Raw genomic sequence first — 13977 nt, forward strand, 5'->3', positions numbered from 1 at the left:
AGAATAACATGCACTGATCAATCCTGCACATTCAGACCAAGAAAATAATAGTTAAAATTTTGATTTTGTGTTGACTTGGTTAGCTTTATGTGGCATGTGTAATTTTTAAGAATGTTTGCCCACATGCACAGACACACCCTGAGTCTAAAATATGTCAAATAAATAGTTCACAGTGGAAAACTTGACATCTCCAGAAAGAGCCAAAACCAGCAGCAGGAGTCTAAAAAACCTGCGGGCCGGCATGCCCATCTGAAACAAAACCAAGCGTCCATTTACCACTGCTAGAGGAGCGAAGACTACAGGAGAGGTATAATCAATAACAGGTCTTGAGCACATCCCACATTTGGAGCCGTTTTGCTGGGTGTGAGAGCATGTTTCCATAAGCGGCTCGCGGGCACGTTCACTAACGGTAGGAGAGCGTGATCCTTACGAGCACGATGTGTGCGCTCCAATGAGTCGGCTAGTTTTCCTCCCGTTTAGATGGAAGTCATTTGCGCTCCTCTGATATCATGACATCATCGCAGCTGTAAAACAACAGGGCTCTGTTTGTTGACTCCCGCTGCTTTTGTGAGGATTGTTCAGGCCGCTCGCAGGTTTAAACGAAAGTGTCAAGATGGTTTTTCATTTGCCCTGAAGGAAACCGAAGGAGGTGATAATCCCCGATTGAGAACGACAGGGAGGGCTGGTCAGGAAAAGGGGGGACGGAGAGGGTCACTGCATCAGTTACGGTGTCGGAGTGTGTGGCGGCGGCAGCCCTGGCAGCCGGCCATCCATTTACTATTGAGAAAAGATTAGAGTGCGCACTATATGGTGTAATGCTGAGCTAACGCTTGGACACACACTTTCAGTCATTAACTTTATCTCTGACAACTGTCAAGACCCCATCACCTTATTTCACCTAAAAAAAAATCATATTCTGAAGCATTATCAAATTTCTATTTATAAAACAATTTTCCAAGAATAATCTGAGTCGTGCAAAACTGCTTGATACTTTGGGATGCTTGGCTGGGTATTGCAATGCATTTGCTGAAGTGTCTGGTCTCTAGATATGCCTGCAGGCGATTTCGAAATGATTAGCTGGCAATTACAGACACACATATTTGACACCAGAAGTGCAAAATTAAAAGCTTCACATCCTGTTCTATCGGTCGAGAACAAAAACTGATTCAACTGCTGTATTTATGTTTGTGTGTGATAATGCATTTTGAACTTTGGCAGTATATATCTGTGTATAGAGTACAATAACCTGCTCACTCCCTCCCTCTCTCTCTGTATCCCCCCTTCAATCTCCCTGGACCAACGCCAGCCCCTCGGAGTGCTCCCGGCATCCTATGTCAACAGTTTACATGCCGACATCCTGTTTGGAGCAATAAGGAAAGCGGGGCCATTTCCTGCCTGTCCCTGTGCCAGCCGCCGTCGAGCGTCAGCCAGCCCGCCTGCCATCAACCCATCTGAGATACAATAGCTAAGTGCATCGCAAAAATCTGTCAGAAGCATATAAGCTTTTTTTTTTTTTTTTTGCATTTTGATGACTATCATTACTGTAATTTTTTACTACTATAGCAAAGAAAAAAAAATTCATAAATCAAGGTCTGTACAACAAATACCAAATACTTCCATGTAATAATCAAGAATATCAAGTAGAGTAGGGTGTTTTTCTAAAGAAATCAACACTTTTATTCAGCAAGTACACATTAAACTGATCAGAAGTGACAGTAAGGATATTTATAATATCACAAAAGTTTTCCATTTTAAATAAATGCTCTTCTTCTGAATTTTTGACTTGTAATATTATTATTATATTTTTCTTTTCAACAAAAAATCTTACAGTGGTGTATATTCTTTGAAAATTGATTTCCATTATAACAAATAAAGTTTGTTATAAAGGAAAACAAACTTAACTGTCATTAAAATTCTGGACAAGTTTCAAGAGATTCACCCATGAACAACACAAGAACAGTGTTTACTTTCTTTCTTTAATTTAATACTACAATAAAATATAGATGTCTTAGAAGTTCTTTAGAAGTGCAGCATTAACCGGATGCAACTTGTTAGTTACACTTGCAACATAAAGCACAGATTTGTACCAGCTTTAAAAAGCCCATTGATAACAGACTATTTACACTTTCCTCAAATAAATCTGGCCTTTACACGCTTCGCATGAGACGTGGGACCTCCTACAGGACCTCCGAGCGCTGCTCTGTGACTTCCTCCGACAAAGAGCAAGAGTCACTGAGACAATTAGCTCTTTCTTAACATTCATTCTTCCCTCTTTTCCTGTTAATACCTCCAGTTGACTTAGAGGAGGGAATGTTTCCGGCCAGGGTTGTAAATACGGCAAATGGATGATAGAGACATTGAATGGCTTTCCTCCAAACCAGAGTAAACACGAGAGAGAGAGCAAGAGCAGACGCTGGGCCAGATCCAGGACAAAGACAGCCTGCATTCTGTTACTCACACTGCTTAACTGAGCTCTACATGCATAACTTCATTTCTTCTGTAGGACATAACAATTAAGATATTTTGAAGAATTTTGGGGGTCCAAATAACACTGGACTCCATTGACATTCAGAGTATGGACAAAAAAAAAAAAAAAAAAAAAAAAAAAAAAAAAAAAAAAACTCCACAGGAAAAAAAAAATGCATAGTTTTGCTTGACGGTGAATGAATGACCTATTATCCTTTTAAGATTCTTAAAGGGATACTCCACCCCAAAATGAAAATTTTGTCATTAATCACTTACCCCCATGCCGTTCCAAACCCGTAAAAGCATTGTTCGTCTTCAGAACAGAATTTATGATATTTTGGATGAAAACTGAGAGGCCTGTGACTGTCCCATAGACTGCCGAGGTAAATTACACTGTCAAGGTCCAGAAGAGTATGATTGTATGACAGTTGCCATCCGGTGGTACAACCGTAACGTTATGAAGCAAGGACAATACTTTTTGTACGCAGCATACGGTGATTTGGAGAGACACAGAGGAGACTGTTGACAAAGGAATTGTTGAATAAAGTCGTTATTTTTGTTTTCTGCATTTACAAAAAGTATTGTTGTCACTTCATAACGTTACGGTTGAACCGCTGATGGCAGATGGACTATTCTGATGATGTCTTTCATACTTTTCTGGACCTTGACACTTTTATTTACTTGGCAGTCTATGGGACAGTCACAAGCCTCCTGGTTTTCATCCAAAATATCTTAAATTGTGTTCCGAAGACGAACAAAGCTTTTAAGTGATTAATGACAAAATTTTCATTTTGGCGTGGAGTATCCCTTTAAGTAGGCAAGAATAAAAATTTGGAAGGAACTAGATCCAAGCTCAAGCTAGGACACTGAATAAAAAATAAAAAAATTATAAAAACTTTAAAAAATATATAATAATATTAAATTAATATTTTGAATAATACCTGAATAAAACATTTAAAATCATTTATAATGTAGAGTAATTGATAATTATATTTATAATAATTTATAAATATCATAATGTTTGTATTACTAATAATAATACAAACATGCATTGCACACTATTGAATCAAGAGTGAACACAGCTCAGACTGTTTTAAGACTAATTATATGGGTCACGGTCAAATGCTGACCTATAAACACTGATTATTATCACGCTTGACTAGAAACACTGACCGGATTGTGCGGAGGTCACACAGACCTTTAGCAGTAAACACGTGCTGTTGCGAGCGGGCCGTTGTGTGCAAGGGAGAGATAAACTCTGACAGATCTGTTCCTGCGGAAGACACATTCTCCCTCTCTAGCAGTTAACAGTTCATAAAAAGTCCAGAACTGCCTTTCCTTGAGGACTCATGGACACACACATACAGCTACGCATGCTAATGCACAAGCAGCAGAAACTCAAAGACACATTCCTTCAGATGCAAGCACTCCTGCAGACACACACACACACACACACACACACACCCTGAGGGGACAGTGGAAGGTATATTTGCTGTGCAGGGATGAGTCAGGGCTGGGTGAATTAGAGCTGGCACACTCCTTTATGAGAGGAAAACATGTGGAAAGAGGAATAGTGGGGCGTGGAGAAGAGAAACACTTTTACTACCTGAACCAGCCTTTACTGGCACAGCAACACACAAACACACAAGACTGAAGCACTCAGTCAACAAGAAGTCTAAATCTTCTTTTGTAATACATATTAATTTTAGTGCAAGTTTCATCAAGATTATTATACTCTTTAAAAATGTATATGTGCATTATTTTTCAATCTCTTCCTTTATCTTTTTACAATCCAGATAGATCAATTCCCATTTCTCATCCTTATTTTTATATTGTTGAATGTCCCGTTTCACTCAGAAATGCACCAAATTATGAAAGTAGAAGAGGTGTTAAATGGTCTCACATTGAGTCCATAAACAGATTTCATGAATGTATGAAAACTAAATCAATTGAACAAATAATTGGCCTTTTGACACTGCAATCATTACAATCAACATTGACAGTCAAATTAAACATTTTTAACATAATTAAATGTATTCACTGATGTATTTCTTTGCATAATGCTGCTCACTGAAATACTTATTCTTTCATCCAAAAAGACAACGTACATAACTTGTGATGCTGATACAAATGTTTGGGGTTTTAAAGATGTATGTATTTATTCATAAGAAATTAATCTTCAAAGAATGAATTAGCAAAAATTACAGTTATTTTTGTAAATTCATCAAAAATAAAAAGAATATGTAGCAGCATGACTATTTTCAACATTGATAATAATAATAATAAGTAATGTTTGTTGAGCAGCAAATCAGTATATTAGAATGATTTCTGAAGGATCATGTGACACATAAGACTGGAGTAATGATGCTGAAAATTCAGCTTTGCATCACATGAATCAATTATAATTAAAAATACATATTTAAATAGATAATTTTATATTTCACAATATTATTATTTTACTGCATTTTTTATCAAATAAATGCAGCCTTGGTGAATGTAAAAGAGATTCAAAAACATGTAAAAAATCGTAGAGACACTAGTGCATAAATGGCTCCTCAAATCACATGTCTTATGCTATTATTTCTATTTACTTTTATTACTAAGTCCCTCTGAAGACCTAAGCAACCATCACAACACCACAGCAATCACCTAAAACACTCTAGCAACCAGCTATCAACTACTGAAAACACCTAAGCAACCACTTAATACAGTTTCTGGATTTTAACAGGGTCATAACAAACTACTTTTAATTGTTCTTTTTTTGTTTCTCATTAACATGAATTACGAGTGAAGGTCTAAGACTGTTCACATCACATGTATTCGCTCCATTCAGCTCAAATGTCCAGAGAAACCATTCACAGATTCTGTTGTTTATAACCAGAGTGTTAACCTCCTGTGTGGAATCAGTCATTGAGCTCTGTCTGCGTCAACGCTAACAACAGACATAACTTAGACGTAAAGATGGTCGTAAAGCAAGCTGTGATAAATTTGTCACCAGGTGGTTTCTGTTTGGAGATGGAGAGAGAGAGAGTGAGAGTTTTCTCCTCCTTTTGGGAGGCTCTATAAATCCTTCCCATTTCCGGACCGTTCTGTGAGGGTGCTCATTCCAGGGGCCTGTAGATGTATGTGACTTTAATTTGTCTATAACTCATGTTCAGAGATGTACGGTCCTTGTGCCTCAAGTCTACAGGGAATACATTACACGCTTATATAAAGGAAAGCAAACTGTTGACTCACAGTAGATACCTCTGATAAAGCCGAATACATTTTCTATTGAAATTTAATCTCAATAAGGGGTGAAATTTTGTTAGACATGAAAAGTGATATTTTCAGGAACACATGACGAAGGAATTAAAAAAAATAAAAAAAAATTGCCCAAAGGAGATGTCACATTTATTTCTGAACCAACGCTGCCCTCTAGTGTTCCTTAGAGGAACATCTTCTGGTTAAAAGTCTGGTTAGGAATCAACTGGTTCTCATTCAGAACTGGTTCTGTTTAAAGACCCAGATGATTTTAATAAGATTAGGTTTTCTAAAAGCAGTGGTTCTCAAACAGGGAGCCTAGGCACCTTAGCAAACTTCCAGCGAGGCCTCAGAACAAGCATTAAAATTGGCATTTTATCATGAATATGCATTTTACTAGTCAGACCAGTAAAATAACACAACATGAAGTTCAAATATTGTTGTGGACAATGAGGGGCCTTAGAGTCAAAAAGATTGAGAACTACTGCTTTCATTGTTTTTAAGCCTCTGAATCAATGTACAGATTAATGTACCACAACTTTCTGAAATTTGTTTCCATTGCTGCAACTGGTTCTGCGACACAAAGCCCATAGACCTTTAGCATGCAGGAGTTTGAGTTAGCAGTCTGAACTGATGACGTTATGAGAAAGACATAATGGGAATTGCAAAGCAATATTCACTAACGAGACAACACATCTTTCTGTTGTGAGGACCACTGGTTGCACACAACAGCAATGCTTTTCCAGTGTAGAATGATTCACATCCAAATTACCTCGATGAACTAATTACTTTTAATAAATTGGTCAACAAAAAAAAAATTGTTTCCAGTGACTCACTCACAAACTGAAACCATCCAAACTCACAAAGAACAAACAACAGTAAATTATTTGTATTTAAAGCTCATGAGAGTTAAAGTATAAATGCTGAAGATGCAGATTCTATGAGACTGACCTGGTTTGGGTGTAACATTAGTGGTTTTCTCTGCGTCGTCTCTGGGCGATGTTGGTGCAGCTGAGTTGGTGGTGTCTGTGTCTGGACTGGTGCTGATGTCCTGTACTTCACTGTGGTCTATTTTCAGAGGGTCTTGAGGAGGTGGCTGAACACCCTCTTCATGCACAGAGTCCATGAGCTCTCCTAAAAAAAATCAACACTTGCACATTTAAGACAACCACATTCACAATACCACTCATGCAGTCCATGGGGAATCACTCAACTCGCAGTCTCACACTGCTACCTGGGACCGTCAAATTATGCAAATCATTTGAAAAGAACACCTCAATTGGTTGCATTTACATACACACTCACACAAGTTTTAAATGTGTATGTCTAAATGGTACGAAATGGGTCTTGATGATGAAGAGACTAGTTGCAAGCACAATTTTACTTCTTAAACCCCAACCAAAATTGTCATACACAACACTGCACAAACAAATCATGCACAGGCAAAACACAATATGGACAAAAAGACAAAAGGAGAAGAACACCGTGAACACATGGATGACAGGAAGGGCATCTGGTTAATGTCTGGCCTGCAGCACAGAAAGCACACCTGACAAAAAAACGACTGGGTTTTTCCTGCAGCTATAGTTTGTGTTATCACGCATGGAAGTCATTGTTGCATTTTTCATATATTAAATATTTCAGTATAAATATATTTGTACTGCATATATTTATTGTTATATAGGCCATATTGTTATACTTGTGCACAAACACTATATGAAAATGATTCAATAGTGTTCATTTTGAATCTGCTTTCAATGCTGAAATTTTGAATCCTCTACTGGACAAATAAACCATCACTTCAAACAATATCAGAGCTAATTCATAACTTAAGATAAATACTGAATATCACCAAAAGCTGTAATTTATTGATCAGCTCAAGCTCAAAAGTAAACAATGAAGCCTCTTCGGTTTGTGGAAGGCATGCAAGTCACACATTTTATGCTATTTTCTGTCAAGTAATGAAGAGCTTTTTCAAATTAGTTTACGAAACACGGACCAAATAAACATCCAACATAGCATCCAGCTTCATGCGTGTGGATCTTGACATTGGTGTGTGAATGTTGGGCCTAAATCACCACCAGCAAGCTGATGTCCAGTACGCTGCTCACCTTCATGTCCCTCATCATGCTTCTCTACTGGCATCTCTCCTTTGGAAAGGAACCTATTCACCTTCTTCAAGGTCTTTTTGTGAGTCTTCGATGGATGGAAGTTCAAAGCATGGCACTCATAAAACAAGTACAGCAGCACATTAATGTATAAAGAGTGAAAGGACACATAACATATCTGACATGCTGCAAACTGTTCATTAGCATTTCTGAGCTGCAACATATACATTTAAAAATATAACTCAATACATTTAACTATCAGATATTAATTTTATTATACCTCAGAAAAAAACATTTGATTCATTTACCTGATGGTGTACTGTGGACAGCATGTCTTATTCATAATAGGTTTGTAAACATATTTGCCACTTCTAAAAAAAAAAAAAAAAAGGAGAAATCAATTGAATTTAAATATAATATTCATATTTAAGCATACACAAACCAATGATTATCATAAATGATCATAAATGATTAATGACCATTTACGCAGGGCTCACTACTGACTATACATTAAAATTCACATTCAAATTTTATATAAATTATCATTTAAAGTTTTTTTTTTTTTTTAATAAATAAACCTGACATTGCACACTTGTTTAAAAATGTGCTCTTTTTTTGTTTGTTTGTTTTTTGCTGAATATTGCACTCAAATATATCACATCAAGTCCAGAAAAATGGTCTTAAATGATGCGTTCAGGCAGTGTGCCTGTCAAGTGCACAAAAACCCATTTGTCTGGTTGTAAGAGGTCTGTGAGACAGCTCAGGGAGTATGTCTGATTCGGTCACAGTGTTAAGCTCATTACACTGACCAGACTACTGCATCCTGTTCATGTGTAGTAGTGTTTCCTGCTAAGACATTATGCAAGAAAACCTATTTATGCAGCACATGATTTAAAGTCGGAAGACTATATCTTGAAACACGCAGTTCAGAGGTCAGTCAATAATAATATCAGCACCTTCTCCAGCCTCTGTCGATGAGATCCTGGTAGTCTTGCACTGTCATAGTATGGGACCACATGCCTAGAGAGAGAACAACAGCATTTAGAACATACAACACAAACTCAGGATCAAGCTCTTAAATAAAGAAATGCACGATCACTTGAACACTTAAGAAGCTGTGTGTGCATGCATGTAGAACCACAGAAGGATGACATCTGATGCCTGTGTTATATCCATGTGTACTGTAGATATGAGACACAGCCAGTCTCAAACGGACCCCTGACAGCACTGTTCACAAAGGGAAATGTTTCCTTTGACGTCATGGAGAATTAAGCTCCCACACAAGGACACGTACAGGATATCAGTCTCTGAGAACCCTCTCAGTTTTTGGCTGTGGGGTTAAGATGTCTCTTTATCTAGACTGAGCTATAATGCATTAAATGAAAACAGTGAGGAGATCTTTGACACACAGAAGAATAAAGAGACTCCATATCAAAACCATACAATACTGACAAGACATTTTAATAAAGATGCATATCCACAACTAAAAATGAGTGACTGATATCATACATTTGTCAAAGCAAAATGGCCATATCAATAACATGAAGGCAGGCTGATATATAAATGTGGTATAGGCTAAAATAATTGTCACTTGAGACATACACATAGGCATATACATCCAATTTTTATATAATTTGTGACTGAAAATTGAGTACAAATATTTGAAAACAAATTTAGACTTGGTAGATTTTGGACAAAAGGGGGTGCTAATGCTTCTGAACAGGAATGGTTAAGGTACAATCAGTTCAATTATAACTACTAAAAAATCCTTTAAAAATATTTTGAGCAATAATAAAGTCTAAATCTTTCAATGCATGATATTAGTACAACATCCAATATTTTTATTGCTATTGTTTTGTTTTTACATTGAGCCATTGTTTTAAGCATCATGATGGATGTTTACATGAACTGTCCACATCACTTACGTAAGCAAGGGTCAGATTATTGTCATGCTAATGTTAGTATTATTTATATATTATTTTAGTTGTAGTTAATATTTTAAACTTATAATGCTTTTGATGTTTTTAAGCTATTATATATTAATGATTTGTTTGTTTGTGTTTTCATTTTACTTTATTTAAAGCTTTAGTCATCTCTGTGCCCTGAAAAGACAGACCTCGGGTCATAAAGTATCTTAATTATAATTTCAAGTGGTCCTAATTTGGGGATGTAAAAATCGCAATTCAGCCTAATGTGTTTATTAAACTTTAAAAGATGATGATTTCATTAAAGAAATAAATGTGCTGCACATTTCAAAGAGAAGGCTCACACCTTCAGAGCAGTTCACAATCAATTAACACTGTTTTTATTTTATTATCTACCGTTGATCGATTATAATAACTAGGTGTTAGTATTGTAATTTGTGACTGTGTGAGTGCATATTTTATCTGCCTCATCGTTTTGAATTAGCAGCCAGTAACAGTTAAACATAGACATTTCAAAATAAGAGTCCAGATGTATTTCGTGGTTGTTTATAATTAAAAGTTGAAAATCATTCATTAAGTACTTTTTCCTGGTTAATACTGTTATTTCATATCTAGCATTTAAAATACTTAAATTGTAATAAATGAAATGTCTCCGTATATTTGTTGCAATCAATGCACTCATAATTTTGCAACAGCAGCATGTGTCTGACAAAGGATTCAGGCTGTGTGTCTTCTCTGGGTTAAGCATTAGCCCGGTATAATGCAATCTCATTGCATAAATTTGATTGGAGAGCGATAAAGTGAAAGGTTTAAGACAAGTCATTCACCTCTATATAATTATGCCAGTCCTCAAGTCATCCAGCACCAGCTTTTGCTGCATTTCCACTAAGTGCTGATCTTTATGGTAACTGGTTAGTATACTTTTCAAAGAAAAGTTACACACAGCTTTAAACACAACATTAGTTCAGCCCAAATAAGAGAGAAAACTGTATTGTTCACAAGTCAAGGTGAAACCAAGATTAATCCCATTTGCTATCTCAGACTTATTCATGACGCATTAGTGCACATTAAAAAAAGATAAAGAAGATGAATGTGCATCAATGAATGCACTGCTGAAAAGTGCAAGATAATGATTTATTGTAAATGATGAAGTGGTTCATATTACTCAAAAAAAGTTTCAGGAACTTGCATTCACTTTCAAATACTTTGGCAATCAGTTAAACTATTCTCCTACATTTGCACTTTAACTTTAACAGTTCAACACCGAACTATTTAATACAATAATCTACCTGCTACCACTGGATTCCAATGCACATCCATAACATTTCTGTATCCAGCCCATGTACACTCTGTTGCACCTTAGCATATTTTCATGCGTATATATGTCTACATAATGTAGAATGTGTACATTCTGTGTATAGTGTATAATGTGTAGTGCTAACTGTATGTATGTACATATTGCGTAAAATGTGTAGTGCTAACTGTAAGTATGTCCAATAGTACACTGTGTGTACTGACTATATGTATGTGCATATTGCTTATTTTCACCTGTTGGTGTATGGTTATATGTAACTGTTTCTGCAATTTCTGGTGCACGCTTCCAAGAATTTCACTCACCAAAGCACATGTGCTGTGGTGATGTGACAATAAAAGTGACTTGACTTGACTTGACTTGACTTACATGGCAGGCCTGAAATGGTTTGCGGTGGCCTATCAGTTAAAGACAGAGACCATCACCATTATGCAGGTCACTAAAATACACAAAGCAAGCTGCTTAGGACACCTGATGACGAAAGTAATCAAACGTCTCTGAACGGTCCCATCATGATGGCTTCCAGCCACATCAGGATTAGCATCAGAGGCACTCTTCCTTCTGGTTTTTCACATTATGTGACATGGAGCAGATTGCCAGGATCAGATTATTTCCAGCACGTTCATTCGTAGACAAGCTTGCCCCCTATTTATACCTAACTTTCCCACTATTACAACACTGCAGCCTGGCAATCCTTGTTCATCTGCTTACGTCGCCACTTTTAGCACCAGTTCTACAGCAAGCAGTCAGCATCAGCATCATGCGAAGGGGTCCAAGAGAAAACATGCATAACGTCAAAATAAATAAATTTACTACATAAAATAAGAAAAGATTTAAAACAGATTAAATATAATAAAATAAGTCATCCAAAACTTATCAAACACTTAAATAATTAAATTAAATACAATACTATAACAATCCTATAATATGTAAAAAACACAATAATGTAACTTAAAAGAAACTAAATATTTTAGACGTGATTATAATATTAATTTTTCATAGTACAACTTGGGTATTTTATGCAAGAAGCCTTTATTTTTTTAGCATGGGTGTGTCCCTCACACAAGGGGATCTGCAGCATCAAGAAGAATGCAAATGCATCATTTCATAAACTTATTTAAACCTGTATTTGATATCTAATTTGTATCAAATATGCACTTTGTTATCATTTTGAATGCACTTGTTACAACACACACAGTTCCTGTAAAGATCTGGGCTGTTAAACCCATTGCAAAAGGACATGTCACTGGTCAAGGCAGGGATGAACAAACATGACCAGGCCTCTGCTATTCCTCCATCAAGAAATCATCTTCTTTTCTTTTAAAAATACTCCAAACTGACAAATTTCAATGTGAGGGAACGTTTGGCTGACAGCTGACCAGGTCTACTATCCACCACAGATAATGAAACCATCGTGCTGTTGTTTTTACACAATGAAATACTTTGAACAACCCATTTGGAACAATATAACTAATACTTTAATATAATTAAGCGTCTCAACCTTTCCCAAATCATGCTTAGCAGTTGATGAAACCGCTGAAAGCTAACGCTAGTCAAAACAGACTAGTCACACCCGGCTTTCCTAAACAGTTCGGTCAGTTCTCTGAGTATTTACCACCAGCCATCGGTAACAGATTAACATCCACTCACCGTGTGAGAAATTGCCGTTTTCATGTTTACAGTAACCGCAGCGATAGCCGTCATCTCCCCCGAAATACTCCACTATACTTAACGATCCACCCGCTGCCATCTCCACGCTCCCTCAGCTGAGCCCAGAAACATTAAAAAGGCACCCTACTATTGGAACGGCCTGCTTCATGAATATTAATTACGCTGCATGACGTTCGCACAGTGCCCGTCTCTGATTGGTCTGATATGCTGAAACCCCGCTGTTAGTAGGTGGGCGCTTGAAAAACTACATAAAAAAGGATCTTTACATTGCCAAAGGATAGACACATTTTAAAAGACATTTAACACAAATATACATAAGATTATAAGTTGCCTATATATCTGTATTCAGTAAAACGAAAGTACTAATAATTAACATTATTAATATTAATGAGTTGACGTGAATGGAAGTTCCAAAAAGACAAGGAAGCAACGTCAACGTTGTTCAAGGAACAAAACATTTCGCCGTGTAGGATTCGAGCACGGCGTTTACGTGACCTGGCCCAGCACCGGAAGCACTGATTTGCTGTAACGTTACATTTCCTGTTGTGTGGTAAAAGTCCCCTAAAAAAGGCAACTATCGTTTTGAACGCTTCCAAAATGCTGTAACTTGCCTTGTTCATATTCACAAAAATGATACGGTTATTGTGTTTTGTACTGTGTATACTTCATACCATGCATCTTTCACTTACCGTATGAAGCTTTACCTCCTGCGTTTCCACAGTAGCCACAGCGATATCCACACTTTACACCTTTGAGCTCTACTATGGAGTACATTTCCCGAGGTATCCGTCTTGCTGACGTCAATACTATATGCCATGCAAAACGATGACTCTGTAATGTTATTAAAAAGGTAACGTTACACTGTGAAACCCCCCTCTCTCAGACAACGTTGGAAGGTTGTTTATGTGCAGCCAGTGACGGCGCATTCAAAACATCGGGCAACACGCAGGCTGACGTGAAGTGTGATTTACATTTGTGCGTGTTATAAGTTAAACTAACATCACATCAATTAAAACTAAATATCACTAAACGACCGAAAACGGCGAAGTAAGGTCAGCTCTACAAAATAAGAACACGTTCGAAGGATTGGAGATGTTCTCATAGCCACTAGAGGGCGGTACATCATGCACTGTTGGGGAACGTATTATAACCCTGTTTTTATACAGGCTATGATTATAACTCTATTCCCTTTTTTAAATCATTTTAATATTGTTTATAACTTTAACAATAGATTACAAGCTGATTTTAGTTA

At 36.9% G+C, this 13977-nt stretch overlaps 1 protein-coding gene across 4 annotated transcripts in view; it reads right to left on the bottom strand.

Moving 5' to 3' along the window:
• LOC109100707 (arginyl-tRNA--protein transferase 1-like) overlaps positions 1-13835 on the bottom strand; it is a 77399-nt gene extending 63564 nt beyond the window's left edge. For 3 of the 4 annotated variants that reach the window (XM_042737532.1, XM_042737533.1, XM_042737535.1), the window contains exons 1-5: positions 12705-12862; positions 8774-8837; positions 8126-8188; positions 7821-7936; positions 6661-6843 (exon numbers count right to left, since the gene is read on the bottom strand). In XM_042737532.1, the coding sequence (XP_042593466.1) occupies positions 6661-6843; positions 7821-7936; positions 8126-8188; positions 8774-8837; positions 12705-12804 (526 nt within the window). In that variant the 5' untranslated portion in view covers positions 12805-12862. Of the gene's footprint in view, positions 1-6660; positions 6844-7820; positions 7937-8125; positions 8189-8773; positions 8838-12704; positions 12863-13414 lie in introns of those variants that run through there. The other variant, XM_042737534.1, reaches the window with a different exon arrangement.
• Positions 13836-13977: the final 142 nt, after the last annotated feature.

The sequence above is a fragment of the Cyprinus carpio genome, chromosome B13, assembly GCF_018340385.1.
Source record: "Cyprinus carpio isolate SPL01 chromosome B13, ASM1834038v1, whole genome shotgun sequence".
Classification (NCBI taxonomy): domain Eukaryota; kingdom Metazoa; phylum Chordata; class Actinopteri; order Cypriniformes; family Cyprinidae; genus Cyprinus; species Cyprinus carpio.